This window comes from Ambystoma mexicanum, chromosome 4p, assembly GCF_040938575.1.
Source record: "Ambystoma mexicanum isolate Mex_15411 chromosome 4p, UKY_AmexF1_1, whole genome shotgun sequence".
Classification (NCBI taxonomy): domain Eukaryota; kingdom Metazoa; phylum Chordata; class Amphibia; order Caudata; family Ambystomatidae; genus Ambystoma; species Ambystoma mexicanum.
The window spans coordinates 1,257,433,555-1,257,453,858 of record NC_090927.1 but is presented as its reverse complement, the minus strand read 5'-3'; the positions used below and the strand labels follow the sequence as shown (position 1 = coordinate 1,257,453,858).

Genomic DNA, 20,304 nt, shown 5'->3' with positions numbered 1-20,304 from the left:
AAGCCGACTGACCTCCGCCAAGAGGATGGGGTGTGGAGGTGTGAGGAAAGTGGTCCATAAAAAGCTGAAATGGAGGCAGTAAACCTGTTGAACCAGTGACTGCTGCCGGTCCACCATTTGGGGCACCTCTGCCTCTTGGGAATCATCTGTCTTGCAGTCTTCCCAGGGGCTGTCGGATCTCTTCCACGAGTTTGAAGGAGGTATAACGGCGAAAAACACCTTGTATATGGGTTGCATGGTTGCTCTACGGCTCACCTAAAGACTTCACTGTCACCTCGGAGGACAAACCTTTGTAGCACTTTGACAGTTTGGCCCCAAATAGGTATCGCCCGTCAAAGGATATGTCCAGAAGATTTGCCTGCACATCTTGCGCAAAGCCTGAAGTCCTAATCCAAGAGTGATGTTTCACCACCATACTTGTGGCGATTAAATGCTGGATCTGGCAGGAAAAGGTCCTGAAACATGGGCAAAAATTGTTCTCATGTCTCAAGTCCCCATCAGGAATGTGGTCCGCTGCGTTGGCAACTGTGGACACAAGACCAAAAGAACTACGCCAGGGTGCAGGAGGTGCTTATTCCACGGATGGCCAGGCTGACAGAGGTGAACACCTTTACTTGTCCGTACCATCTTACTCTCTCGATCAGGAGGGAAAGAAGGAAAGGTGTAATTCTTAACATTTGCCGTTGCAGCCAGAAGTACCAAGCTCTCCCTGGAGGCATCGACCGGTAGACATTGGTGGACAAAAAGGCTGGGTTTGAGGACGCAGGACAATGCTTCTTTGCAAGCTCCCTGTTGACTGCAGCTGCTCCAGGGTGCCTATTAATTTGAACGGAACCTTTGGTGGCGATAACCCAAGGGTATCAACAAACTTGGTCATCAAGGTTGTAAAGATGCTGGAGACTTACATGGTGTGGGGGCTGGTAAGATATGCAGTTCAAAGGAGGTGTAAAGACCACTGAATTCCTGAAGATCTGCAGCCAGATATTGGATGTCTTCACCGTTGTGCGTCTCCCGCAAGAAGTATAAACATATATCATGGGGATCCAAAACAGATATCTGCCAGCAGCAAGTCACACAAGGTTTTAAACCAGAGGCCTCAGTGGGGTTGGACATTTTCTCTTCGAAACGAAGTAGCGTGTTCCCAAAGTGTACAAAGTGCACAGATAAAAAGGAACTGAGGTCATAGGGCACAGCGCCTCGGTATACTGGCCCCAAATCATTTCATGTTCAGGGCGCAAAGAGGCATCGCGCAGAGCCGATGCAGAGATGCGCTTGTCCACTGGTGGCAGAAAGGTTTCCAAAATCAGCTACGCTGTGGATAGTATGGTGAAATATCAAATATGGGGAATCTGTGAGGACGTCATCTATTAGAAACAAAATACACAACATTTGACGCTTTGTAAAAGTTAATCAGAATACTCTCTAATATAGTTGCATCTTTTTCAACACTCTAAAGGCAAAGAGAGTTGGCCAATGCTTTTCGGACCAATGACGTCCTTCATCAGGGTAGTGTCTGACATGAAGAGCCAAAAAAAAGAACATTTGAGTTCCTTCACTAACTGTGAAATCGTGGTCAACACGCTATAACAAAAATGAAAAGTGAAATGCAAGTTATGGCTGCAGTAACATAAGGACAAACAGTAGCCATTGGACAGAAATGCATCAGCCAACTTTGTTTGCCTTTTGAGCATTGAAGATGATGCAACTATATTAAAGAATATACTAGGGTCCAACCAGTTCTGTGGAGTTCCCGAGTCTCATGTGCTGAAAAGATCACAGAATTAGCAGTGCTAAGTGGAGTGGCAGATTCATGTGCTGAGGGAGTTTTGTGATGTCACAGAACAGGACTAGAAGCACCTATTCAACCCAGAGAAAAATAACTTGAAACTCCAACACTCGCTGGTCAGAAGCTTAAATCATGATAAAATAATTATTTGTACTCAGGCTTTGCTCTTAACATACGGATAAGAATTCTCAAAATACATTTTATTATGGGATGCATTTTAAACCATAAAAACAAAACTCTGCAGGGTGAATTATCCAATTTACATAGTAGCTTATATTTTATCTATATGAACAGGTGCATCCTCATCGCTTACCTCATTTATATATTCGAGAAGGTCAAGTGCTTTCTTAAAGTCATACTCATTAGCCCTTCGGTTCTCCTCACTTACGTACAGCTGTTATCAAAAAGAATATGATCATTCAACTGTAAGCCTTATTACTGAAAAATATCCTTTGACAAAAGCTTTGTGCAGTTACTACTTTTGTGTTTAACATCGAGGGTCTCTATAATTCTGTAAAATAGATATATAATGCAATTTGTAACAAAGTCTGATCTTTTTGAACAAAAATAAAAAAATAGCACATTGTTCCCATTCAAAAGTTACATCGAAAATATCTTGCTGGATAACGAAACATAATCAAAGATTAGATCAAGTTGACTATTTTGAAACCCATTCCTGCAGTGAAGCCGAGTCATTTAGATATTTATTTCACCTTTGGCTCAGTAAAAGTGTAGGTCAAAATAACAAAGGAACTTAACACTTATTGCACTATTGCAGAGTAATTTCTGTGTAATTAGAACAAGTACATTTTACCTGGTTTCCTCTGAGTAGATGCTGAGATTGGGACTAGTTGGTTTTGTAGGGGAGCAGGTAGTGACCATGTGGCGTTACAGGTGTCCCAAATAGAACAGTAAATCTTAAGTGAAAGTGCAAAGACATATTAAAGTAAACTAAGCAGGTCAGGAAAAGGTTTGTGTTCTGCGAAAGCCTTTGCGCAGCTTTTGAACACATACTCCATCCTTGCTTCCACTCTTGTCTTTTCTTCTCCAGTCTACTTCTTGAATCAGGATTTGACAGTTTACTATGTGTCACAGATGGCTCAGCGACTGTTCAAGGTTTTTTTTAAAATCTTTTCTCTTTGCTCCAAGTCAGTTCCTCACACTCTCGCCCAAAATGCAGCACTCCTCCCTGGCCCAGGCACCATCAATCAACTGAGAGACTTCCTGGTGACAGTCGTGGACAGCCTCACCAGCATGGTTACCCCATGAACTTTCATCGGCTGGGGTGCTTCTCTGGTGTTGTTGGCATACAATAGTGAGTAGTTGCAGATTGCCATTTTCTTTCCAGCTTTTTAGTTCATTTATATGGTATAGCTGGGAAGGTTTCTGCCGATCAGCTTGTTGAATTTTGTAGGTATGGGGAGAACGACATCCGTGATGACATAGGGGCTGTACAACCCTGCCAATATTATATTCTGTGTGGTAATGAGTAAGGCTATCACCTAGTGCACCATGTGAAAAGTACATAAACTGGCTTCATTGTTGTACGCTTTTGCCTGTCTGGTCTGATCCATTGGCGCTCCTGCTTCATGTACTCTTGGGAGCTCCTAATAATGGGATTTTTGCTGGTCTGTCTGGTCTCTGCCATTGTACCTACATGATGTCTAGCACATTGAGGGGGTTTCGGCCATCCAGCAACTTGAACAGCGAAACTACTATGGATGATTGTAGGTTTTACCAACTGAGAACCGAGCCCACGTGATTAAGTTGTCCTGATGTTTTCCATCTTCAACGACCAACTTCCTAAAGATATGTTTTCGAATTTGGCTAGTACACACCCATGAGGCCTTCGTTTTGGGAATGCTAAATGGATATCCAGAGTGTTTTGCTACTCATAAGTGTCTTCATGTCACCCATTGGTTTCGACATGAAACTACTTTGTTGGTCTGTGAGCATTTCAGCTGGAAAACCCACTCGACTGAGTTAGGAAAACAAGAAAAAAGGATGCAAGGACATTCGAGATAGCTTTGGTGTGTGTTACGTCTTAAGGGGAATGCTTCTGGGTTGCATAATCAATGATCAGTAGGATATATGGTTTCCCTGATTTTAAAGGTTACAAGGGGCTGTTAGGGAGAATTCTCTCTTTAGGCTGAATTTCCTAACCTAGTGAGTCCCCCAGCAGCTTTGCTGGATTTCTGGAGTTTGTTTTTTCCTCCTGCCAAGAGTGAGACTCTTTTTTCTCCCACTCTTGGACATGATTTATGGTGTTCCTTTGATTGCTTATGTGTTTTATGGGCTATGGGGTCCTTTACTCCATAGGGTCTCATGTGCTTTTACTATGTGTGTTACACAGCACCCTCCGTGCAGTAACACAGGGTGTCATAGTGACACCCCACCATAGACTCCATACCCTGGGACCTACCACTGTCTCACCATTGTAAAGTCACCATTGGCTTTACTAGTCCCAAATTATTAACAGAAACCAGTACAAACCATCATATTGTGGACGTACTGGTCGGGGCAATTCGATTGCCCCGGGGTCTGTTGGTCGAGGGGGCACGTCTCCGTTCCCCCTGATCGAGTTTTGGCTGGTGGCAGTGGAAACTACTTTTTATATTCGACCGCAAATATTTTCCTATGGGATTTTCCCATTAAAGGCTACCAACTTTAATTATTTAATTCTCATAGCCTCAAACATACCGCCGGTTTATTTAATTAATATTAATTCTCTGGTTGGTATTTTTTGCCAAGACTCGATTCCAAAATGGCGTTTGTGTTCTCTTCTGTGACTCCAACCCAAGTCGAGCCCTTTGTTCCACGTTTTGGCGGCCTTCTCCACAGAAGCTTCCAAAAGTGGTGCCACTCTGTCTGGGTACCACAGGGGGTGTGGGAGGGGGTTTAGGCACCCTGGACTGAGTTACCTTGGTAACTCAAGTCGCACTCTTGTGTGATTGGCCCAAGTGGTGAGCCGGCCGGCTCACCACTTAGTATGTTTGAGTGACAGCTAGGCTGAGTGAATGGGGGTTTGCTGCATAAAAGCAGGGCTTTGGGGACTGGAACTTCAGAAGCCGCCACAGGACCTGAGAATCCAACGAGGGAGAAGCTGAGCCGACCTACCACGACGACACCACCCCGGTGGAGCTCTGCAGAACCGACTCACCACTTCCCGACGACAGAGAAGATCTCCCGGCTGGAGAGGCTTCTTCCCTGACTGGTGGGCACAACCAGTTTACCTTTCTTTCTTCGCACCCCAGCCCGGTTTGTGGTCGAACTGCCCGTGCCAAGCACCCCGGCAGCCGGATAGCCACTCACCACTGAACCGCGAATCACTGGACCGCTTCTTGTACCTGAGAAACTCTGCGGCTGGTTTCTTCCCTGGCAGTGCAACAGACTCCTGTCTTCCTCCACGACGAGATCCTCTCTTCCCCCGGACGAAGCACCGACTTGCATCCGCTGCCAGGAACAACTGCCCCCGCTGGAGCGTTCTCACCACTTTAAGGTACCGTGTCCGCCAGGACTCCCTTTCTAAAGATTGCTACAAGGTAATAATAACCCCTTAACCTTCTGGACTGGGCTGGCCGCCTTGACCCTCTAACTGGTCCCTTTCTTTGGTCCAACTCCTTTTTGAACCGTTACAAGACTTTTGTGCACTGCAACCGTGTGACCTTGGACACGTTTCGTTAGGATCCTCTGAAAACGGATCTGGCCTACTGACTCTGAATTCACAATTTTACTTTGCCTTCCTCTCTTGTTATGTTCTGGTAAAAGTGTTGGGATCTGTTTCAACTTTTTCTCTGCTTTTCTCTTCCTTTTTAAAACGAACTATTAGAGTGCCATCTACGTTAAGCGCTCACCGCTGTCTGAAAATAAGTGGGGCTTTACTTAAGACTTGTCTAATATTCTTTTAAGGGAGTGTATATCTTTTAGTGACCGTGTTTTTGAATTGCTTACTATTAGTGCCTGTGTGTTTTTCTAGATGTGGTTTTTAAATAAATAATTATCTCTTTTACACCAAGCCCTGGTCAGTGTTTAGTTGTTCTACTGTGTTCTCTTGACCTATTGTGAATACTCTGTATACTGCCTCTCTCTTCTTGAGGGAAATCTGACTGCTCAGCCACAGCTACCAAGTGAATCTGTGTGGTACAGACTGCTACCAAGTGGGCTTACTGCCAAACACCTGTAGTCCTAAATCTTTTGCAGTGGTCCCAGAGGGAGCTGCACAGGTTTCTGCCTAACAGGGGCCCATTATGTCAATGCTGATTCTGAAGAAACAGACCTCTAATAATTGGCAAATGTTGCAGTGGTGCTCAGGGTACATCACTGGAAGCAGTTGTCTGGCAACCGGGACAGTAGGCATAGAACCGTTTGATTTTGGCCTATACTCCCAGCCAGCATAACAGAAATAGCAGGGTCCTTTGTGTTTTCTGCAGCCCAAGACATTTCGCAGTCAGGTTGGAATGCTACATTTGCAATACAAGCCAATGTAATTCCTTCGAGTTTACATCAACTGTATAAGAGTGCCTTATTGTCTATAAAGTGTGGTGTTTTTAGAATTTGGCTCTCAGCTTCTGATGACAAGTTCCTCAGAGCTTGCTCTAGAAGTGATGCGTCCTAATGGCTTCGGCAATTTCGATGGAGGCAGGTCCCCAGGAGACCTCGGAACTGGGCTCTTTCTTTGTGTGCCTCTATCATTTCCCGAACCCTGCCTCTGCTCTTTCAGTGGGTTCCATCGTTCCGAACCCAGAACCAGGATTCTCTCATATCAGTTGTGCTTTGGGTCTGGCAGGTCTTACAATATTAGTAGTGTGCCCAAGGTACGACAGTAATACCTCTACTTGTCCCCGGTACTCTGTCAATAACTCCTGCTCCAACATTACAGGATAATTTATCGCAAAGCAGGTCTTTGAGGCTTCTCTTTCATAGGTCCCCTCCGGTATTTCCAACTGTAAACCGGCCCGTACCGTAGCTTGACCCCTAAGCGGGATGGGGACTTCTTCACCCACATACAAATCACATCCTGCTGCCCTGGGGTTAGTCTCATGGGGACTCGATGTATTGCTAGTCTCGCAATGCATAACATTCTGGATGAAGTGGGTGAGCTCCATCGCGATCTATAGGATCCCACTTTGACACCTTATGTCGACTACTCAGTCTCAGACGGTTCATGAGTTTTTCTTGAATTGTTTCTCAGGGCCGACCCCCTCTCTCTCCATTTCCAAGCACCATTTCCTCCCTAGCCCAGGCGTCCCTACTCACCAAGTTAATACAAGTACTACATTTTTTCTTTCTACTATCTAGGTGCTGTATTCCCTATATAAGACAACCTAAATGCCAATGCATTTTCTACATAAACCCCCTCACAGACTTTGATTGACCCAATACTATCAATGTTAGTTGACTAAATGGGCTAATGGGGTGTGTCTTTCAGACACACTGCACAATTCGGTCTTCTTCCCATCATGCCCATGAACTCTTCCCTGTCCGATGTTCCCTCTTATTATTCTCCTACTTCCAACTCCACCTACCTTCCCGCCTACTTCCTGTGTCTTTCTCTGCTGTCCCTCCAGTGTCTCTCACTGCTTCTATGCCTTGCCTGCACTCTTCGATATTACTACCGTCTCCTCTAGGATTCTACTACTCCCCACAATCTTCCCCATTTACACTTGCATCACTCTCACAATCCCTTCACATTCACTCCCTCCAATAATCATTTTGTAGCATCACATACATGCTTGCAATGCAGTACCACTACCACTCGCCAATCAATACATCACCTACTCGACAATTCACCTCCACGCTCTTGTCCACAGCCCTTCATTCTGCTGGTCTCTGGGTCTGCCACCTCCTTTCCTCTTACCGAAGACGAACACCCCAGAACTTTGTTTCCTGGGCTCTCCCTTTAACCAATATCTGGCCGGTCATCTGGACCAGTCTATCCTGCCCAGGAGGTGTTACATACAAGACATGTTCCATGTATGTATCAAACCCCACTCCTCCTCTCTACATGTGGCCGCCTTGGGAACCAGAATGACGGTTTGTGTTGTGCAGTGCCCAAGTGGTTGTTGGGTGGGGGTGTGTGGAGGCAGGCCATCTCAAAGGTCAGTACAGTCTTAGTGGGTAGAATGGTTTTAGTCCTTGGTGGTTTTCAGCTTTCTCGCTGCGGTTCGCTTTGGGTCTGGGGAGCCATGTGCGGCAGGTCGGTCCGTCAATTAGGCTCTCTGTTGTGGCTTCCCCTATCTCTCTCTCTCTCTCTCACTTTGCTAGTTTACTGCTGTACAGCATATGGTGTGGCACACTGCTGGGTTGTATTACTTCTGCTGGTCTCTCGCTCATGCTGCTGTGTTGGTATTAAGGCTGGAACAGAAAGAAAGAAACTGGCGAGCATGTATGACAAGAAGCATGTGGTTGTGCAGATGAGTGCTATCCGAGTATAAGCAGGGACTTGCGGAGGGGACAGGAGTTGGGGCTCTCAACTTCCAGCACCCTCTTCTACGGTATGTGGTAGGTCAGGAGACAGGCAATGTGTCATTAACTTTATTTCGATTATAGAAATCATAGAACTTTACACAGCACATAAAAAACCATCTTGTAGAAGACTGGAAAAGATATAATACATACACATTGGATTAAATCATGAACCCTAAACATATAAAACTATACCAAAATATACTTAATTTTCCCAAAATAGATCATAGTAATTAAAACAAACATTCCAGTGCTATAAAGTCTAACATCTTGAGCTTGGATAATGTAAAAATAAACAACATGAATATACCCTAAAACTCAAGAGTCTTCAAAAGGGTATCAAAAAACGTTTGTGGCAATTCATATATCTTGAAAAGAATAACATGTACATATTAGTATCTATAGATATATTATTTGCATGTACTAACATTAGTTTTCAATTTATTCCAAGCCTGTGTATTAGCTGTGAGGGGAATCTGGTGAAACCAGAGTTTAATAATGAATTTCTTGCATAACTATTAGATACAAGAGATAAATAGTGATCCATTGTCACCTCAGTACTATATTGATGGGAAAGATAAGCTTTCACTGTTGGTTTTTGATCCTCTGAGCACACGTAAATGCGATTTCTTTTGAAAATAACAAGTTACTTCCCATATCTGGTAACGTTCTTTCGATGGTATGTTCCTCCGACGTATTCCACATCTATGACAGGTAATGTCCACAGCTGTGCTGCGTTGGATAATTTTCAGCAGAGGGCGCCCTGCGTCGATCCATTGTCACTCGAGGGATTCCATCGAGGGTCGACGTCACCGGATGCTATACATAGGACGCACGGCAGCCGTAGCCTCAGTTATAGTTTTTTCCCAGAAAGTGTGGCACCAATCTCCTGCCAGTATGACTGCAGAAAGCCTTGCATAAACGTAAGCTGCAATCGCATAGGAAATTCAGTAGAGGGGCAGGCTGGGAGGGTGATGTGGAATACGTCGGAATAACATCCCATCGATAAAACGTTACCAGATATGGTAAGTAACTTGTTCTTCGTTAGAGCTGAGGGGCCTTCAGGCTAGCCCTGAAGGCTTTTCTGCCGTATGTGCGGGGGAGGAATGTCCTGATTATGACGGACAATAAAGTAGCCATACACTACCTCAACAAAAAAGGGGGGGGGCAGGGTCACTCTCATTGCCCAGGGAGGAGATACAGCTCTGGTTCTGGGCCATCCAGCCGGAAATTTCGATCTTGGCAGTTCATATGGCCGGAGACGAAAACGCGGCAGCGGACGCTCTGAGCAGGCAGAGCACGGTCTCTCACGAGTGGGAGCTGGCTCAGGAAGTTATTTTTGAGATCTTCGCCCTTTGGGGAACCCCACAAGTGGATCTCTTCACCACCAGTGTCAACCGGAAGTGCGAGAGATTCTGCTCGCGGGAATTTCCCCCAAGAGGAGCCTTAGGGGACGCGTTCGTAGTGGAGTGGTCCTTCTCACTTCTGTATGCGTTTCCTCCAGTCCCCGTCATTCCGCAAGTGTTGCGGAGGTTCGGTTCCCGAATGATCCTCATTGCTCCGGCATGGGCCAGGAGAGTGTGGTACCCGGATCTTCTAGACATGGCCATCTGCCCTCCACGCCGACTTCCCTAGCGATACGATCTGCTCTCACGGGAGGGGGTTGGGTTCTCCATCCAGAGGTCAAGTGTCTCAGCCTTTATGCTTGGTATCTGAAAGGTTGAGGTATAAGGATTGGGACCTCACCGAAGACGTGATGGAGGTATTGCTTTCGGCCAGAAGGCCCGCAACGAAATCCCTGTACCGTTGCCGTTGGAGAAAGTTCTGTGACTGGTGCAGGGTACAGAATGTAGATCCTTTCCAATGTTCCATTCCTTTTGGTTTTGTCTTTTTTGCTTTATTTAGCCCACAAGGGCCTGCAAGTGGGTACCATTAAGGGTTACCTGGCGGCGCTGTCCATATTTAAGCGCTCGTCTGAAGAATGTTCTTATTTTAAGATTCCTTTGATTTCTCAGTTTCTAAAAGGGCTAACTAATGTGTTTCCACCGTCGCCTTTCCAGGTGCCGGGATGGGATTTGAATTTGGTTTTAAAGTTCTTAATGGGAGCTACGTTTGAGCCCTTGCATTCCTGTCCATTGCGACTGTTGTCCTTCAAAACTGTGTTTTTAGTTGCGGTTACTTCCGCACGCAGAGTGAGTGAATTGCAGGCACTTTCCGCCAAGCCACCCTTTACTGTTTTCCATAAGGACAGGGTTGTCCTGTGGTTGCGGCCTTCTTTTCTTCCGAAGGTTGTGTCAGAATTCCATTTAAGCCAGAAGGTGATTCTTCCGGCGTTTTATCCTCCTCCACATCCTGGTAAGGAAGAGGAGAGGCTCCATAGATTGGATCCTAGGAGAGCTTTGAGTTTCTATCCCTCACGGTTGTCCCGGGTCAGAGTGGACGATCAGCTCTTTGTTGGTTATGCTGGAAGGCGCTTGGGTCAGGCTGTTTGTGTTACAGTTTGGCAGGAAAGGACCCTCCAGTAGGTTTACGGGCTCACTCTACTAGGGGTGTGGCTGCCTCCACTGCTCTACAGAGGGGCGTTCCTATTCACAATATTTGTGAAGCAGCCACATGGGCATCTGTCCATACTTTTGTGAGACAATATTCCTTGGACTCCATCCATGGGCAGGATTTGGCCTTTGGTAAGGCAGTCCTCTATTCAGCCATTTGATTGGGCATGCTAAAATCCTAAAATTGTAAATTCTTTTCCCACCTCCATAGGTTGGTACTGCTGTAGATCCCCTGCTTGCTACTCCTTTCTACCAGCAGAAGGCTCCCAGAACTTTGTCCACTACTAAACATCAAAAAGGGACTCTGTAGTCCACTCCAAGCATGCCCATATTCAAGGATTGAGAGTACTAACAAGAGGGCGTTTGTTTATTGAAGCTAGCGTTCCCTGAGTATTTCGGTATCGGAGGAAGTTACTCTCTCCGCCGAGGGCCTTTATCGCCCGCATCGTGTCAGTTAGATCGGTGCATTCTCAATAAGGTAAATTCTCTGCCGCCTTTATAACGTATCGCGTTCTTATCTCCATGCACCCTGAGAAAATACGTTTGACTTAGAATCCCTTTTTATTTATTCTCTCGTATCATGCAGCGGCATGTGATGGAATAAGCCGGAGAATCTATGAAGGAATGTGAAAAAGGTTTTTTTGACAAGGCTGCTGAGTCATACAAACACATCAGTTTCTAAGATTCACTTACAAGACAAGGTATTGCCCCGCTAATGTCTTTTGTGTATTTTTGCCACTGTGTGAGGTCGAATGTGATATAAAGATCTTTCTTTGAATCAACGTGAATGGAGCCCTCCCTCTTGTTCCTTTTAAAAATTGCTGCATTATGCGGTATTTAAACTAAAGGCGCACACTTTGTGATAACGCCTAAAGGGAGTTGTTTTTTAAGATCCAGGTGTTGATTCGTACAGATTTGTAGATGGTTTTAAACCAAGTTGGGTCCCCTATTAGAATAATTGAACCACTAATTAGGGGTAGTGAATGTATGTTCTTTCTACTATTGTCATATTAAATACTATTTTGAATACTAATGTGAATTGGATCTCCAAAGCTCTGGCTCCACCCATAATTGTCTGACTTCTCAATATGTATTTATTCTAGGCGAGATTCGAGCTGAGTTGGAAGGAATTAAAGATTGGTTGAATTTATTGATACCATCCTCCACTGTTGTTGTTCAGACTCCACTTTCACTAACAGAGGTAATGACATAAGCATTGACCTGTGTTTGCACAGATTCATTTTGTTTCTAAATAAGCACTAAAGTTTCTTATTTTGACTTTTAGATATTTATCTGCCAACAGTTCTCCTGCATAATCCACACAGATTCAGATGCCGACAGGCAAGATGTTATGTTGCAATTTCAAGTGACGTACATGGTATTCCTCCTGAAGAAAGTTCTATTACTAATGTGAAGGAACTGAAACATGTTGAGGCAAAAGACCAGGATTGTTTAAGGACTTGGTTTTCTTGAGAGACAAAACCATCTGTAAGAGAATGGAGTTTACCCCTATTTGTTGGATTGAAGAAACTCAGGGGTAACCTGATCTGATCAATTGACTGGTACTCAGAAAAATTGACCACTGGTGGTCTTTCTCCCCCTTTTTGCTTTTTTATTGTATGTAATTTTATCATGTTTTATTGAAGATTGAATAAAATTGATGTGTTTTGTGAGTACTTTTCAGACTTGAGGATTAATGTTGGTCAGTATTTAGTTGACCCCGTCTCTTTGTATATGGTCTCTTCTCTTCCCCCACTGACAGGGCCCTTTGTACACTCCCCTTCTTTCGAGGGGCAGTGTGCATTCGGGGGTTTCCCTCTACATTTAGAATTTTTTCAATGCCATACCACCAGCCGAAAATACCTTCTTCACCCAACCATCAAAGCGCTTATCGTCCCTATCAGGAGGGATGGTAGGGTACGTAGCCTGCTTCGAGGAGGCGGCAGCCGCATGCACCACCAAACTCTCCGGAGTAGGGTGCGTCGATAAGTAGCAGGGGTTACTAATGGATGGGCAGTATTTCTTCGGAAGCGACATATTAACTGCCGGTAAACTCTCCGGCGCAGTCTAAGCCGCTGCCACCGTCCTTTGCAAAGCCATGTGAAATGGCAACACCGGGTCAGTGGCCGAACTTGATCCAGGATGTCCGTGAAATCATCCTGAGTAAAATTGACAGGTGGAGCAGACCACCCCAAGTATTCTGTCACCCTTGACATGAGACGCTGATATGAGGAATCAGAATGCGCCCCAGGCTCAGCTTGGCTAAACGCCACCTCCGGAGAGGTGTCAAGGCCAGTACTGTCATGCAATGACTGACAAAGTTCCTCCATCTGACTATGCCCAGACAAAAGGTCATCAGGAGGCACAGGCATCTCCTCATCAGACAGTTCCTCAACCTCTGAAATAGCCTGTAAAGGTTGGAAAAACTGCAATCTAGGAGGAGGAACAGAAAATGGCTCAAAAACAGGCCTCATAGACTTATTGGTAGCCTTCCTCTGAAGTTCCACAGCCCTCAGGGGCACCTCCGGCAAATCCTCCACATACAGCATCGAGGGCGCTGAAGGAATCGACGTCGATGTTGACCGAGGCGCCGACGGCGTCGAAGACTTGTTTGAGGACGGAGCCCCGAGAGTGTCCCTCGCGGACACGGCGCCGATGGCGTTGACGCCTTCTTGGAAGGCTTCACAGGTTCCGACGGTCTCGATGGCATTGAGGACAGGGACCTGGCATGGCGATCTCCCTTGTCCGAGCGGGACCTCAACAGCTCCCGATGATGGCGCCGACCGCCCGAGCCCGAAGGCGTGCGAGTGGTGGACCGAGCTTGTTCCCCGCTGGCTCCTTTCGAAGGCGTGGCTGGAACTGTGCCTTGCAACTCGAAAATCGCTAACATCTGCTGGTGGAATGCATCCCATTCGGCTGACGATGAAGACTTGGCGGGACAAGTCAACCGTCTGTCAGGGTCCTCCTCCGACGAGGAAGGCGACCTGTGACGGCGCTTCCTAGAATGCCTCGACGAGGCAGAGGAATGGCAGGAACCACTCCTAAACCGAGACCCCCCCCTGGATTTTCGCCGACGCGGAGAGTCGCCCCTCGAGTCATCGGTCGAAAGCCCAGCGGACTTCGATTTATGGGGCTTAGACACCCTACCTACCTTCAATTTCCCCTTACGCCCCCGCAAGGCCTTAGACGTCAGGGACTGGCAATCCTCGCAGTTGTCGGTGGCGTGGCTTTCGCCGAGGCACCAGAGGCAGATGTTGTGCGGTTGTGTGATGGACATCTTCGAACCGCAGTCCCGACATTTTTTAAAGCCCAACTTCAGGGTAGAAGAAGGGGATGAAGACATCGTACATGAAGAAAGAATCGAGCGTGCCGAGATTCCAAAGCAAACACGTTTGCAGAAAAAACTGAACTGAGGCTACGGGCGCCGTGCGTCCTATATATAACATCCGATGACGTCGACCCTCGACGGAGGCCCTCGAGGGACAACGGATCGACGCAGGACGCCCTCTGCTGAAAATTTTCCGAAGCAGCACAGCTGTGGACATTATCGGTTATAGGTGTGGAATACGTCGGAGGACACAATCCCCTCGAATATGGCTTTATTCGACACATACATCGAACTTTTGGCGATAAAGTCCAGTTTTGAAAACAAATGAGTCAAATCAGTATCTGGCAAAGTGCTTTTCACTCCGGGCAACCGTGGAATGTTCTCAACATTTTCTTAACTCCGAGCATCCCAAATTGTTTAAAACATGATTTTCTGTGCTCCATATGGAGACCCATGAAGTTTAAAGAAAATCGGGGTAAGATTAGTCTTACAGTATCACAATTCCTCTGCAGTTATATGATATGATAGGTTATTTATAACGAGCTTAATATCCAGGTTTCTAAGCACGGACCCGAGGATCAAACCTGTGGTGCTCCGTGTCGTCTTGTTTCCAAGGCAAGCACGTTGCCCCTGAGCTACCCTCCCGAGTTGCCAAGGAAACCCCAAAATACATCAGAGAAACCTTCTCTCCGTAAGTGCAATCTGATCAAGGGAACCAATAGCCCACACTCCCGCCCCATATAGTGCAAGACCCACAATTTTAGCTTCAGACTTAAAACAGGGTTAACACCCTGACCCTCATATGTTCCAAAGAAACACAAAATGCCCATATTACATTGTTTCAATCTACAGGCAAATGGTCTGAGGCTGCCATGACCTGGATTCCGAAAACATCACACCAAGGTAATCAAAGTGTTTAATTCTTGTGAGAGCTACTTATTCACAAAAAACAGAGGCACTTTTTTTTTAGGCGCTCTATGTTCAATGGGATTTGTTTTTATTAATATTCCTACCATTAAATGTCATGAAGTCCACATTAAGGAGTAAAGGGGATATAAAACACCCCTGATAAACAGCTTGATTAGTTAAAAACTGGGTGGTACAGGTACCATCAACACTATACCTAACAAAAGCTTTCGTACATGAGCAAAGTCGACTCAAAAGACTCCTGAGCTCCAAGATCAATGCCCATTTAAGGAAACAATTCAACAATGAAGCTCTATCCACTTTATCAAATGACATGGATAGGTCCATGAACGCAAGATGGAATGGCCTTTTATATTTCCCACAATACTTGCCAATAAGTAGAGAGATTAAGAATTTGTTCTGTTGTGCCCATCCCCGAACGTAATATATTGCAGCGCCCAATCATATTATTTAGCTTACCTTCTTTCTTACTCACTATAAACCTACCTGTCCTTATTACTTCTTGGCTTTATCCTAGAAATAGAATAAAGTAATATAAGGGATGCGCAGAATGATGTCGAACAACAATCTCTGTTGTCGTCCAGAAAACCTAGTATAGCTAGATCTCTGTCCCTACCGATTCAACGGAATAGAATATAACAAAGTGTGGGCCTCTTGCCCAGTTAGTTTCTGACTCAGTGATATGCCTCTCTTTCTCGAGAGGCGGTCCCTGACCCAGTTGCGCAGTTCACACAACCAGATCCCAGAATGTCTCTTCCACCTTCTCCCAACTCAGATTGTGAGCTTGTTGTAAGTCAATGTCTTTTCTTCACACTTTCAATTTTGCCACACTCTTTAAACCAGTCCAGGGCATCAGATACCCATGGGTTTACTGGGGCTTGAATGTCCTGTTCCAGGAAATCCTCTGGACTGATTTTCCAGTTTCTCCACTCCTGTTGTCCATTTCCCTCTCCCTCCTCCGTGTTCACCACCATTCGGTGGCCCCAGCTTCCTCAGTTGGGCCCCCAGTCTCAAGTCTTCTGTTGTTTTGGTGCTGTGGTCTCCACTTTGGTTCAGCACACCACACTTGTGAGGGCTCATCTCCCCAGAAAACACCTCCTAGGAGGATGGTTCTCCATGTGGCTCCTCAGGTCTTCCTCTTTGCTTCCGCCAATGCGCATGTGCTCTCCTCCTCGTCAGTAAGGGGTTTGGGGAGGGAGGGGGGGTTGTCTTGTTCTCTGGGCAGGATTAAGGACGGTGCCCGACTAGGGGCAGAAACCACAACAGCCATTGATGCATGCAGTGGTACTTCATTACATAGGTATATCCCCATATTGTCATGACCCCTGCCCCTGGCCCTAATAAGCAAGCCATCTGGGCTGCGCCACAACCTTCCATCATGGCCTTAAGGGCCTCACCATCTCGCCCAAAACTCTCTTGGAGTCAGTCCTGGCATCTTTGGCGCCAGGCTCATAGGTGAAGCAAAGAGAACTTGAGAACTGGTGCTTGCAATAGCCTTTGCACAACATGGATGCCCCCGCATAGCTCAGTCCAAGAACCCAGCTATGCGGTCTAGTGTTTTAGGTGTGGTCAGGCCTAGAGATACCTGGGGGCTATATAAGCCACGCCCAGGCTCAGGAACACGCTTCGCGTTACTCTGCTCTTGGCAGCGTGACGCTCACCACGCTCTGTTCGGATCCTCATCTGCATTCCGGAGCCGGTTACCTGCAAGAACAAGAACACTGTTAGTATACACTTAACTCTGAGTGAAGCCTGCTCCTGTCCTCCACTCGTGGGTCCTGAGTATACAGCATCTCGGCGACGTTCCCTCGGTCTTGAAAGATGCAACCTGAGAAGAAAGAGAACGAAAACAGCATTAGTAAGCGTTTATTCTCCAATATTGAGAATAACCAAATAATCGCACGCTTACCTGGGTTTGACTTGCACTTGGCCCACGTCCACTCCGGGCGATAATTACGACCTGCAAGAGAGAAGAAACACTGATTAGCACAGAAGAGATCAAGAAGGCAGCGCGTGCTACGCTTTACTCGCCGCTCTCCATCTTCTCGGCAGCATCCATTCTGGGACATCGCAGCGGCCTGCAAGGAAGAGAGAACAAACAGGTCAACATAAGAAAAGGCACATAGCGCTGCGCATCGTGCTTTCACTTACCATCTCGTGCACAGCCCCAAGCAGCACGGCACCACCACAACTCTTCTTGCACCTAAGGAAGAAGGAGAGACATTAATAGGGGCAATTGCAAAGGACAAAACTGCCAAACCAGCAGTCTTACCTGGACTAACTGGAGTCGCAGCAGTTCTGGACTCTGAGGGCCTGCACCAGTGAAGCAACTAGGTTGCGACGCGCCCATTCAACAATGCACCCCTGCACAGAGAAGCAGAACGGAGAGCGCACCATACAATAAAGCAAGCTGACGAGAGCACTAGGGGGGGGAAGTTGGGTCCACAAGGGAGGTGGGCTTCAGGCAGGAAGACACAATAAGATTAAACCCAAATTCCTGTGTTTTCAGACTCGGCCGAACAAGAGTCCAAGGGAGGGGGTTTGAGGTCAGAAGTGGTCCAACCAGACGGAGTGGTGTCCCCGTGGATATCAGGTGAGCGTTACACATATAACCAACAAACCTATTGTATTCTTGAGGTAAGGGAGGGTAACACATACCCCTATGCAGGGCTTGCCTGTCCTCTAAGGAGAGTGGGTGGGTGGGTGGCGGTGTGGGGGGCCACCCGCGGTGGGCTCCTGCTTGCCCTCTCCTGTAGGGGGTGCTAAATTTCTCTGGTCCCACAAAGGGGGTAATTCCCCCTTGGGGAGAGAGGATGCGATTCTGGATTTGTCACAGGTAGGACTGACTCTGGATTCTTCCGTTACGCCACCCACTTCAGGCTGAGATTGCTTCCTAGTCCCTCTTGGCAAACTCAGATTACTGACCTTGTCTCATACGTTAGTCAATACAACAGTTGGTTTTTCTTTGTTTCCACTTTTTCCCCAGAATGTAGTATTCCTCTTGGTTGGTTTCTTTGGTTCAGGTTTCTGGGATTTCACTGTTTCCCAGAATGCAACAGTTGAAATAATCTTCCTGGTATGGGACTAGAGTATAGTATATCTAGTTTCTCTCTCTTTGTGACAAAGTGATACAATGATGATCTCAGATTAGGAATTAATATTTTATTTATTTTATAGTTCTCTGGTGGTCTGAGCCTTGAAGGTCATGTTAAAAACTGGCCAGATCTTGGTTCAAGAACTTGGACGTCACATCAAGATGCGTGATAGTCTGGGATTCAAAATGTTTATTTCTATTCGATCTGGGAACTTGGACCCCTTTAGTTTAGTTGCATTAGTCATATAGACATCCATGCACATGATCTAGCAGCTCTTCACTTCCTCTATTCTAAGTCAAGACCGGAGGAAGGCATTATGCTTCAACTTTCTTTTATTCCGCTTTTAACCCCCCTCTCCCCCCCAAACAAACAAAATAAAATGTCCATGGGACTACAAATCCCCACAAGTCCTTTGCCTTTGTGGTCCAGTGCTCTTAAATCTGCACCTATCAGCACTCAGGATCTCCTGCCTGGGTCCTTTCCTCTTTCTTTTATCTGCTCACTCACAGACTGGGGATTGTGTTTTCCACGTTTTTCTATGGTACAGTTCTAACATAAATTAGTAGAGAGTGTTAGTAGTCTGCATTTCTAAGATTATTTACAACATGGTCTCCGTTCAGGAGTGATTTTGGATTTAATCGCTTTGCTATTTCTGTCAGTTGTTCGCCTCGTGTATCTATGCAGCGCGAGCGTGCACAGTGTAGTGGAATGACATGCATTACTTACCGTAAAAGCATTTCTGATGATTGTATCTGCTTAGATTCACATGCTGTGCATATAGTCCGACATCCAGTGGTAACCGCAGAGTATTGCATCTCATCTTTCGAGAATCGAAAGGGGACGTCGACATGGGTGTGCCTGTAACACTATCCCCCAACGTGACATGTAGTGTACCCAAAATCCCTCACGTGTCGAGGTCCCTCCGATTGTATTTTTTCTGCTGTGAGGGAGCCTTATGAATATCATGAAGGAGTACAGAAAAGGGAAAAAAGCAGTGGACGTCTATGTTCCTTCCAGCCGAGCGGGGAGGAAGGGTGTGCGCATGTGAATCTAAGCAGTTACAATCATCAGAAATGCTTTTACGGTAAGTAATGCATGTCTTCTGATGCTTGTTAATCTGCTTACAATCACATGCCGTGCATAGACTAGTGAGCAGTACCCAGGGTTGGAGGTGGGTTGTGAGAAGGAACAGTAGTGAAGGAGTTGGAGGTGGTTGTGAGAAGGAACAGTATTGAAAACATGTCTTAGTACTGCTTGTCCCACCTGAGAATCAGACCTAGATTGAGTGTCTAGGCAAAAGTGTTTTGTAAACGTGTGTACAGAACTCCAGGTTGCCGCTTTGCAAATGGACTGTAGGGGAACATTTGCAATAAATGCTATGGAAGCCCCCAGGCCTCGAGTAGAGTGTGCTCTAGGCATGAAGGGCAGTTCTCTCTTAGCAAGAGTGTAGCAGAGTGTGATACATTTGACAATCCACCTTGAGATAGTAGATTTGGAGACAGGGTCTCCCTCTCTACCCGCCGTCCCTGAAATGAAAAACTGGTCTTTTTCTTAGTGGTCGAGTTCTTTCCAGGTAAAACATGACTGCCCTGCATACATCTAGTGTGTGCAGGATTCTTTCCGCCATGTTGGAGGGGTTCTGGAAGAAGGTTGCCAGTTCTATGGATTGGTTCACACGGAACTTTGAAATGAATTTAGGCGCAAACCTAGGGTGAGTGCGCAGAAACCACCTTATCTCTGAACCTTTACTGAGTTAAAAACCTGGCCTGAGTCTAGTAAATGAGTCAGGTACAATACAATGTGGGTAGGAGAGCAGCCAATGGGATTTATGCTCTTGGAATTGCACCAGATGACAAAGCGCTTCCACTTACTGGAGTAGCAATATCGGGCGTTAGGTTTCCTAGGCTAAGTATGTCCATGCATCTATGAGGGAGTTGGAGGTGCCCGAACTCTATGACCTCAGGCTGCTAAATTCAGAGTTTGCGTGCACGGGTGAAGTGTTTCTCCCCCTGTCCTGAGATAACATGTTGCATGGGCAAGGTAGTTTCACTGGGGGAGAGAGACATCAGGCGAGCCCACACTGGGGCCACCAATATCATAGTGACTGGTTTCTGGTGCATCTTGTGCACACTCTTTTTGAGAAGAGGAGTC

The 20,304-nt window shown here is 46.3% G+C and overlaps 1 protein-coding gene across 2 annotated transcripts in view; it reads right to left on the bottom strand.

Moving 5' to 3' along the window:
• Window positions 1-20,304, bottom strand: part of NUP133 (nucleoporin 133) — a 1,444,728-nt gene that overhangs the window by 230,008 nt on the left and 1,194,416 nt on the right. For both annotated transcript variants that reach the window (XM_069606929.1, XM_069606930.1), the window contains one exon: window positions 2,100-2,180. In XM_069606929.1, the coding sequence (XP_069463030.1) occupies window positions 2,100-2,180 (81 nt within the window). The remainder of the gene's footprint in view (window positions 1-2,099; window positions 2,181-20,304) is intronic.